Source organism: Cynara cardunculus (assembly GCF_001531365.2).
Source record: "Cynara cardunculus var. scolymus isolate 2C chromosome LG 7, CcrdV1, whole genome shotgun sequence".
NCBI classification, from domain to species: Eukaryota; Viridiplantae; Streptophyta; class Magnoliopsida; order Asterales; family Asteraceae; genus Cynara; species Cynara cardunculus.
In genome coordinates, this window is record NC_037534.1 from 225596 (window position 1) to 236660 (window position 11065).

Here is an 11065-nt window from a genome sequence, read left to right on the forward strand (position 1 = left end):
TAAAATCGGAGGTGAATAAGTTTCACTATTTACTTGTTGAGCAACCAAATATATGAAAAAGGTAGAATGAGTAAATCTTAAACATAAATATTTAAAGTTCTGAAATTCACAAATCATAATTATTATAAGTTGTATGTAAAAAGATATAATATAATAAAAATTAGGTTATGGATGTATCCATGATATTCTATAAAAATAAAACTGATTTATGAAAATGTTGTTAAGAGGGAATTGATGTTTAAAAGCAAGAGTCTCCTCAAAGTTTCATCACCATATCAGGCAGGCTTCACTCACGTGCGTCTGCAATCTGCATCACATGCTGATGCAGAAACACCTTTCATTCTGAAAACGGCGTCAATTAACGGCCTACATTCATTCTAAACTCTCACTCTAAAATAAATAAAAGAGACCGTCACTTCCCTCTCCCTCTCCCTCTCCCTCTCCCTCTCCCAAGAGTCTCACTTCAACTTTGCTTGCTTATGTGCCGTACGATCGCAGCCACCACGAAGTTTCTGCGCCTCCGTCGTCATCAGGTCACTGATTTTCTCCCAGACAGGTTCTTGCCACTTCGCCAACTTCAATTCTGGTGGACATCTTTTGGTTAGGGTTTTATGTTATTGTTTCTCGAGTCATTGGTGTTGATTATTCGAGGAGTTTGAATCAAGATCCAATCCCAACTCAACATAGCAAAAATTCCTTCTTCTCAACCGGAAAAGGGATTTTTGCGGTGGGATTAGAGTTCTCCCTTTCGCCACTGTGTATGCTCTTTCTCTCTTCTTTTTTTCCGTCCTAATGCACTGTAATTCAAATTCCAGATGGCGGAATAGGCAAAGTCGATGTTTCACATCAGAGTAGCTGTAATCATTTAAGAAAATTAATCGATAGCACGCGTTGAGTTTGTGCGAGATTTTAATTTTCACAAACCCAAATATAAATGTAATCTAACCGAAAATCAATATTTAAGCATATACTGTGATGATCAAAGGACAATATGGGAACTGAGTACTGGGTTTAGTCATGGATCTTTTGGGTGAGTTTAGTGGCTTGTCCTGAACTTCCAGGCAAGTGTGAAGAAATATTTTGGCTAGGTTCTAATACACACCATTGTGAATAGGGTGTAAAAGTTTTAGAGGCGTCATGGCAAAGAAGGATAGGTTTCCTGATGCTTATTCTGGGGGATTTCCTCCCAATGAAGAATCTGAAGTGTCTGGTTGTTCTGGACGCAATCATATGGAAATATCTGCCTATGAGAACTCAAGCGGCCCTAGAAAAAAATGGATTAAATTGATCTCTGCATCGCACGATGGTTTTGGTGTGCCCATACAAAGTGTCCCCTTGTCAACACTACCATCTTCTGAAAAACACAAGTGGTTACTTCGGTTGCAATCTGAACTTGATTTAATTAGGACATTTCAGAAGAGAGTTGACGTGGACAAGGCTCAGGTTACAGTGTCATCTTCCAGCAATATTATTAACTGCAGCAATGTCCATGGAACCCAAACGAACTTTAGAAAATCAATAGATCCACAGGCTCAGAAGGCACATAGCTTGAGTCGAGGTGTTGCAGGAAGGTTTCAATCCGTCAACGAGCCAGCTGTACCAGAGACTTTCAGTCTACTTTTGAAAAAACAGTGTGAGAACTTGTTAAAGAAGTTAATGTCACATCCGCATGGTTGGGTGTTCAATAAACCTGTTGATGTTGTTGAACTGAATATTCCAGATTACTTCAATGTCATCAAGAGACCCATGGATCTAGGGACAGTGAAACAAAAACTTGGCTCAGGCAATTATTCAAGTCCATTTCAGTTTCTTGCTGATGTCAGGCTCACGTTCTCCAATGCCATGACTTATAATCCTCCAGGCAATGATGTGCATGTCATGGCGGATATTCTTAGTAAATTTTTTGAGCTAAGGTGGAAGCCCATTGAGAAGAAACTACCAGTAAGTGGTTCTCAACAACAGCCTGTTCATGAAGAAATAGATTTAGTTAAACCAATGCCTCCCTCAAAGAAGAGAAAAATTACCTCGATACAACCAAACATCTTGCCAGAGCCAGTTAAGTTGGTGATGACCAATGATGAAAAGCATAATCTAAGTAGGGAGTTGGAAGCACATCTAGGAGATCTACCAGATAATATCATCGACTTCTTGAGGCAACATGGTTCGAACGCGAACGAAGATGGAGAGGATGAGATTGAGATTGATATTGATGATCTCAATGATGAGACCCTGTTTGAGTTGCGCAAGAAGTTAGATGACCATATCCGGAAGAAACAAAATGATGCAAAAGCAGAACCTTGTGTTATCGAGGTATTCATGTTTTTCTCTCCTTCATTCTTAATAGAAAATTATAACCATGCCTTGATATCCTATAACAATGTTATTTCTATTTTGAGTGCAGCTCCTAAATGAATCAGGGCTTAGCAACTCAACTATGCAATTATACAAAGGTTAGTAGTCTTTCCTACCCCCTCCTGTCATGTATATCAGATAACTGTGAGTTAACAGCAGGTTTTCATGCCTATCTGGTTATGGTTTTAACATATTACAGGCAATGATCTTGCGGATGAGGATGTAGATGCTGGTGGGAATGAGCCTCCCGTTTCAAGCTATCCCCCAGTTGAATTAGATAAAGGAACAAGAAAAATAGACAACAATCAGACTACTTCAGGCACCTCAAGTGGTAATTAGGTTATGCATTTAATTTTACTATGATTTGTAGTAAACTTCAATCTTATAAATTCATTGATGGGTTATGGTAGGTTCTTAATTTACTGGTAGAGGTTTTATATGCTTAATATAAAAGAATAATATAATTTTAATCCCAATAAAGCCTTCATTCTGTTGAAGTTTCTGGCTAAATAGGCAACTTCACTAGGCTATTGAAGTTAAGCTTCAAATCGATGAACTTAAGGTCTCAATTGCCTAATTGAACTTCCTGATAATGACCGTGAGTCAAAAGGGACCCAATCTATAATAAAATATGTGTCTTTCTATTTAATTTGATGAAGTTCTAGCATTTATTTATTAGTTGGGGATGCTGGGTTTTAAAGACTATTGGTTTTACATTTTTTTTCTATAAACCATCAAGCATAACAAATGAAGATGATTGGAAAGCAATAGAGAAGAGAAGTGCAAGGTAGAGAAAGGGTGGAAAAGATAAAATATTTCGAATGATACAAATTTTAGTTAACTTTGGTATTGTTGGTGCTCAAGTCAGATTCAGACCTAAGTTTATGTTGATATGTCAAATAGTCAAAGTTCTCCAATACAAAGAATACAGTCTCTCATAATTGGTCGAGACATTATGGCTAGGTGGTGATCTCAAAAATGTTAGCATGGGAACTTCAATACTGTCATATATAGGCATCTCCAAACTCTGCAGTTCATATATAGGCATCCATGAAAAGCGAACAATATGATTGAAAAGGTGTTCTGACCGAAATGGTGTACTACCTCTCACTTGTGTCGAGAAGATGGGACTAGTTTTAACAATAAAATGCTACTCTGCAATAATTATGATGGCGTTTATTATAATGCTGTTGATGTCGATTACTTTCCACCTCCTTTGCAAAGGAGTAATTTATACCAACAATAGGCTTATGTAACTTCTAAACTAAATTCAGTCAGGCCTTCGCCTCAAAACTATGAAGGAATAATTGTTGATGGAACCAATGTAGTTTCTGCTTTTTTGGGACTTAACTGATGAACTTGAGAGATAGATCACCAACTGCAATGCACAACTGGAGTCTGTTCACAACATGTATAGATTTATACTTGTATTCGGAAGATTGTACTCAGGACTCATACTGCTCAAAGTGCTATTGAATGGCTAAGGTGGAATGTTCTTATATTATGAAACTTTAGTTGGATATTCAGAGGTTTCGTTCAGAATTCATATTGCCAAACATTAGGAGTTCAATCATAGAAGAATAGAGGCCATGAATGTTCTCAAATATAGAATATATAAAACTACAAAGAAACAAAAAGAAGTTACAGGTTTCTTGTTGGACCATCATCAAAACCATTGCCACCAAATTCTGGTTCTTTTTAACAGTTTCTAACCTTTTTATGGCCCTATCATCCTATCCAAGTGCTAGTTAACCTCTCCATATCCTTATTTCTCTAAAGGAGTTTCACAAAAGTATGATCACCTGGGTGATTACGGATGCAGTTTATTTCTTTCTTCATTGATGAACTTCTTTTCTTCCCATCAGTTTCTTGCTTCAGATTCCGCGGGAACTTGTAAATCCAAAAACAATGGCCTAGCTTGGAGTTCTCTCCTTGAACCTCTCTGTGTGTCATGATAAGTTCTTGGTTATAGAAACTGGTTGACCATCCATGTCTAACCTGATGGTTTTATTTATAGTTCGGGCTCATATGACCTAAAACCTATGGTTGATTGTCAAATGTGCATTGGTCTTGTTGTTGATCTTTGTCTTGTTTGATAGTTGATCTATTTATGGTTTGTGCAGATTCTGATTCAAGCAGTGCTTCTGAAAATGAACTAAAAGATGTTAATGCTTCAAGTCCGTTTAGTGGGGCGAAGGTATATTTTGGATTTCTAATTTTGTTGTTTGTTTATGATATATAGTGCAAGGCAGGAGGCAAATATTACATGGCCTTTGTGAGGTGGAAAATCTTCTCTCGTTTGTCTTATATATGTTTGTACATGTATATATGCAGGAAATTGATGTCGTTGGAGCAGATTTGGATCAGAAGACAGGTAAAAACTATTCAGTTGAAAGTAGTGAGGTTTTCTTCATCATGGGGTTCAGTCATGCATTTCATTTCTGTTCTCTTAATCATTAATTAGGTGGTCTTAAACATCTGTAAGCTGCTTTGACAGATGAAAAAGTAGACTAAGATTCTGGGCAAGGGGATAGTTAAGAATGCATTTGCTCTAGACCCTTTTGTCATTTTCATGTTGTGGGTAGTTTATTTGGCTAGAGGAGAACTTGGGATGCAATTTTGAGTCCCATTGACTGACCTAAGGGGAAATGAAGATGAGACCCACAACATGGAGAATGGATCATGAAATAAAATAGTATTAACAATGACTGAAATTTGAGGTAACTAATATAATTTTCCATGATGCTGATTTAAACTTCAATTTTGGCAACTATTAGCTTCTACTTGTTCAGCAAGAAGTAAAAATTGTTGCAACTTATAGCATTTATAATTTCTGGCTTTCTGCCATTCATTGGTTTTCAATCAAGGAAAGGTACTGCAACCCCTTGCATTCAATTGAGAATCTACCAAACTTTGATCACTATTATAGAATATGGCAGTGCCATTTGACATCCTTGTGAGTGTGGCTATCGTGTCTCATGTTTTGAGTAAAAATGTCACTGAATAGTAGTCAGTTTCAGTGATGCTGTAATCCTGCTGACCTGTGTTTGGCGAGAAATAAAGATGATTACCAATTAGGACACACTTTGTCAGAAAGATAGGTTCCAACTTCCAGTCAGTGTTGGCATTAAACTAGTGTTGAATAATATTACATAAAGCATAAATGTTAGGTAACTTTACCGTTAATTTGGACAAATTTTGCTGATGGTTGTTTGATGCACATGATTTTTAGGGTCAGTTAGTGTGGTGGACCATGTCGAACAAACATCACATCAGAAGCCAAACTCTGTTGAATCAGATAGCCAAAAGGATGATGGTAAGCATTGGAGGTGCAAAACGTTCTTTCGTGTTTTTTAGGTCTTCACTTACGATCATTCATTTTTAAAATTTAGGGGACAGTGCTCCAAATGAGAGACAGGTTTCACCTGATAAGCTCTATAGGGCTGCAGTTTTGAAAAACCGATTTGCTGATACAATTTTGAAAGCTCGAGAAAAAACACTCAACCAGGTTGGTTGCAGAATCAGTTACTTTGATCCCTGCAATGTTTTCCACCAAATTCTCTGATGCGATTGATCTGTCAGGATGAAAAGGCGGACCCTGAGAAACTGCGTCGTGAGAAGGAGCAACTCGAAAATCAAAAAAGGAAAGGTTAGACGGAGGTTTGAGCTTGCAAAGGTGAATTGAACATTATTACTCCAATAGTTTTATTTATACGCACATGGCTTCTATCTATAAATAGAAAAAGCTCGACTGCAAGCAGAAGCCAAGGCAGCAGAAGATGCCCGAAGGCGAGTCGAGGCAGAAGCTGCTGCAGAAGCAAAACGGAAGAGAGACCTTGAGAGGGAAGCAGCTCGACAGGCATTATTGAAGGTATTTCAAAAACAATATCTCATGTTTTTGTTGATTTCACGTTGTTGTATGTCAATTACATTAGTTACTAGAAGAAAGGGCGGGGGAGCCTGGGAATGGTTTTAACGAAAAAGGGATCATATTCTTAAATTATCGTAATCACATAAATTTAATTCCAATTGAGATGGAATATCAAAAATCGAGTTCCCCTTGAGGTGATGGATGATCTATGCCTCCTTCACATTAGATTGCCTAATGAAACTCCCTTAAGCTTGGTTCATTTAACGACAAATTGGCAAAGAATGATGTGATTGTGAGAATCTAGAGTTGAGAAAGTATAAAAAGTTGGGTGATCATTTTATGTGACTCGGTGTTTTTTTCTTTTCTTGTGTGCAACTTAGATGGAAAAGACGGTTGAGATCGATGAGACGTCTAGGTTTCTGAAGGACTTGGAAATGCTAAGGGGTGCGAACCCTGAACCGAGCTGCTTAGAGGAGTTAATCCCTGAATTTGATGATGGGTTCAAATTTGGAGCCAGCAATCCGTTGGAACAACTGGGGTTGTATATGAAGAGGGATGAACATGAAGAAGAAGAAGAAGAAGAAGAGGAAGAAGAAGAAGGAGAAACCAATGAAGTAGATGTGGAGGAAGGTGAAATCAACTGATACATGTATGGTTTGAAGTTGTAAAAAAGAAAGAAAGGCAGTTTTGGTTTGGTATACATGATTGTATTGTATTGTATCGTATCGTATTGTATTGAGCTTAACAAAAGAAAGAGATGCAATGAAACAAGTTATGTTATTACCTTTTCAAAGAGAATCTACTTTTACAACTTATAAAACCACCCAAGAGTGCATTGAAATTTTTAGTTGGAAAATATGGAATGACATTCCAGTTTGTAACAAGATTGCTTTCCAGTTGAAAATTATCATATATCATATATCATATATATGTAAGATATATTTTTTTTACAACCTTGTGCATTTGTACAATCTTTGCAATCCAATTAATTGAGATATTTATAGAAATGATTGAAGTTCATTTATTATGATTTGAATATTTATGGAATATGAATAGAGTTTATTAATTATGATTGATATTTTATATTAGGAAACAATTAATTGATTAAAAACTGAATGGTTGAGATGAGAGTTGTATAGGGTGTAGGAATGACAAAGGGCTTTTACACATACACATATGTATATATAAAGAAAAAGAATTCATAGCTTTATTACCAATATACAACAATACTTTTTTTTTTTATTTGAACTTATTTGGAGTGATGCTACACACACTTCTCTTATGATCATTATCACCATATATTTCGGCCGTCGACCATCCCGAATCATCCACCTGGTTTTGCATCTCCATAACTCCATTCTTGGTCTCGTAAAGTACGTTACCCTTTTTCATCAACATATAATTATACCATTTATGTATCTCCAACCCTTTTCTTCATCAACATTCCTTTGCCTTGGGTTGACCTTCCTTCCATTAGGGTTTCAGGGCATTTTGTTTTCGGAATTAGGGTTTCTAGAATAATGGATTTCGGAATCCTAGTTTCTTCCCTCCATCACCTTCCCCTCTTCTTTTCCATCTTCTTTCTCATTTACTTGACTGCCTACTTGTTCCTCTTCCGAAACTGGACTTCTAAACTCCGGCCCGAAGCTGCCAGCTGTTTGATCTCACTTGCCCATGGCACCCCTGCTGTTTTCTTGGCCTCTCAGGCTATCCTTTCCGACCCCCATCATGGCTTTGCCTCACCCAACACCGATTTTCAAAACTCCGTTCTTGAATATAGCATCGCATACTTTTTCATGGATCTTTGTCATTATTTGATCTTCAACCCTAGCGATATCCTCTTCATAGGCCACCATTTGGCCACCCTTTTCGTCTTTTTAACCTGTCGATACCTTGTCTTTCATGGAGCTTATGGTATTTTGATTTTACTTATACTGGCGGAGGTCACCAGCTTCATTCAAAACATTTGGACGCTGGCCAGTGCGCAGAAAGCCGATTCTAAAATTGCAGCCCAGGTGTTCGCTGTTTTGTCACCTCCATTTTATGCACTGTATACTGTTGTTAGAGGTTTCATGGGACCTCTCTTTGTCTATAAAATGCTTGCCTTTTACTTAAGTGGGGCTGCAGATACTGTGATTCCTATGTGGGTTTGGCTTTCTTGGATTTGTGTTGTTGTTGCAGCCATTTCAGTTAGTATACTTTGGATATCTAACAGGTGGCTTGATTTGTACAGAGAGAGACTAGTCATACTTGAGAAGGAGCAGAAAATTAGATAGGAAACACTTTTGAACATTTGGAGTACATCCCCTGTATCAATCATCCCTTAATTTCTAAGAAAATCATGTACCCGATGTTAGCTTTATGAAATACTACAATAAATGTTACTGGTGGTGCCTTGAATCTTATTGTTTTGTGTTTGAATGCTTCATAGAATTAGTTTCTTGAGCTAGAGATGTATATTATTCCAAAGTATTGAAATCAAAGGCAATACTTTAATTGCTACATTTTTTCAAGTGGTATGATATTTTTTTTATGCTATTGATGATGACGAAGATGTAGCACAATCTAAACTTTTTCCTACTTTTTCTTCCGTTTTGTAATTTGATAATTTGAACTCTATGCTTTTGATGTGGTTGATTTCACAATATGACAGGCTTCTCTGCAATCTGAACTTGATTTTTGCAAATTGACAAGCTTCTAGGTATTTGGAACTACTTTCTGCAATTTGACAAGCTTCTTTATATTCGAAAATAAGTTTATCAGTTTGACAAGCTTATCTGCATCATATCAATTTCTCTAGGTATCCCAAGAGCAATTGAAACTCTTAGGATTTGCAGGTTTCTTGTTTGAAACTTACCTATGATTCTTGAATACAATATGACAATACATACAAAACCGTTAATGGTAATCAAATGTGTTTTGGGCTATGGGATGACCGCCAGAAAAAGGAAATTGATATCACTTGGTGTGTGCCTGTTTGGAGCGAAACTATAAGAATGGTGGCCTCCCATTAATGGAAGATGAGCTTATAGGTAAGGTGAAGACGTATTCCATGTTGTTAGTTGAGAGACTTTAAGCCATATGGACTAGTACAGCTCCATAGATAAAGTAACATGCAGTTTTAGCCACCAAAAATGGCATTCTGAGCCAGACTGCTTATGAAGGAAGATGATAGGTAAATGCTTTTTCTTTGGTCAATGTTAGCAGATGGATTTCCTGCTACAAATGGAAAAATATATAAGTTATGATTTGCTTCAACCGTATGGTAGCAAAAGTGGTGTTAGACCAGCACTCTTTCAGGCAGGGGTCTAACTGATGACCCTTGCAGAAAGGCTTCTAACCAGGGACCAATACCTGGAAGACTGATCCTGGGTTCTAGCTAGCTTATATGAGTGTGCATTCCGCAACCTCCTAATTCGTAATTTAGCTTAACTATCAACCCTTTTGTCCTCTTTATGAACCCAATTACACAAAATGGCTTGATCATTCACTAAAATCACCAACATATACATGATGAATGTAGCATTCAAGGAGAGAAACATGATAGTTGGCAATAACATGGATAAATGTTATTGCATCAGAAGCACTTTTAACAGCAAGTCAATTTTGCAGACGTGAGGCCCCTTCTAAACAATCATTCTTGATTTTTTTCTCTTTTCATTTTTTGTTATTTTCCCCTTCCCCTTGTTCTGCAAACTTGTAGCTGAGGAAAATGCGAATGATTGAAGTTGGGAAAATGAGAAAGTTGAAATGAAGGGGAGCGGAGATCACAATGAAGTTTGTGATTTCAGTTTTCTGCAAACATTTATTTGTATGGGAGATTTCCTCTTGTGACCTAACAAACAGATCAACCGTTCTGTTGGGTCCTCATTGAACTGTTTTGCAGGTAGAGTCTGATGCATATCAACCCATTGCTGAAGGGTGCAGGGTTATTACAAGTAAAACCCACACCAGGTCCCTGTATTGAGGATCTCTTAGTATTTAGAGAAGAATTAATAGGAAAAACAAGAAAGCTCTATTTGTTGTGCAACTGCTGAAACTGCATTTACTGGCATTGCATTGCAATTAATAATTGCATGTCTGTTATATATATGCTCGTCTTTGTGAGAACATTTGTGCTTGGGACCAGTGTTTGACTCTAGAAGCAGTGGAGAAATGGGGCAGACTCTTGTCCTCTGCTTGTTAGGAACCAAGATCTCAAATATTCATGATGAATAATAACACTTATTATTATAGGTGATTCTTGATCCCTAAAATAGTAAAAGGTTAATTTACCCACCCCCTTTTACTATTTTCTTTTATCAAGTGTTTCTTGTACAAGCTTATACTTAAAAAATAAGAAGAGTAAATTAGTTATAATACCCCATGGCCACTTTGCCATGTGAACCAACAAACTAAGGGGCTGTTTGTTTGGCTCTTAATGGTTCCATTAAGAGCCAACCTCTTAATCGCTAAGAGGTCAAGGCTGTTCGGGAAAAAAAAAATACTCTGAATGGTTACATTTTACCTCTTAACCATTTTGCATCCAGGGGCTCTCTAAACCATTCAGACTCTTCTTTTTCCATATTTGCCCTCTCCCCCAACATCTCCCCCACCCTCTCGTCGCCTCCTCCCCCCACCTTACGAATACGATCGCCCTCTCCCCCAACCAGAGTGTCGTTCGTCGCCACCGTCGTTCAAAGACCCTCCCGTCGTTCAAAGACCCTCCCCCACCGTCGCCACCGTCGTTCAAAGACCCTCCCCCACCCTCTCGTCGCCGGACTCGCACAGCCCCTTCTATACAGCACGCCCTTCACATCGCCTCCCACCCCCACGATCGTTGGTCTTCGTCTTCCCCCTCCC

At 37.9% G+C, this 11065-nt stretch overlaps 2 protein-coding genes across 7 annotated transcripts; both read left to right on the forward strand.

Moving 5' to 3' along the window:
* The first annotated feature begins 467 nt into the window (after positions 1–467).
* On the forward strand, positions 468–7016 carry LOC112515506 (transcription factor GTE9-like). Of its 6 annotated transcripts, XM_025122375.1 has the most exons (12): positions 494–556; positions 652–758; positions 1115–2310; positions 2402–2450; positions 2552–2683; positions 4476–4549; positions 4687–4726; positions 5585–5668; positions 5745–5860; positions 5935–6001; positions 6093–6223; positions 6604–7016. In XM_025122375.1, exons 3-12 carry the CDS (start codon positions 1138–1140, stop codon positions 6865–6867), a joined length of 2130 nt encoding a protein of 709 aa, XP_024978143.1. In that variant the 5' UTR covers positions 494–556; positions 652–758; positions 1115–1137; the 3' UTR covers positions 6868–7016. The 6 variants fall into 6 exon arrangements, with proteins under 6 accessions (XP_024978138.1, XP_024978140.1, XP_024978143.1 ...); XM_025122370.1 differs by lacking the exon at positions 652–758 and having other exon boundaries at positions 468–556; positions 816–2310; XM_025122372.1 differs by lacking the exon at positions 652–758 and having other exon boundaries at positions 483–556.
* A 472-nt stretch (positions 7017–7488) lies between these two features.
* LOC112515386 (TLC domain-containing protein At5g14285) lies at positions 7489–8648 on the forward strand. The gene has a single exon (XM_025122180.1). The coding sequence runs from the start codon at positions 7744–7746 to the stop codon at positions 8497–8499; it is 756 nt and encodes a 251-aa protein (XP_024977948.1). The 5' UTR covers positions 7489–7743; the 3' UTR covers positions 8500–8648.
* Positions 8649–11065: the final 2417 nt, after the last annotated feature.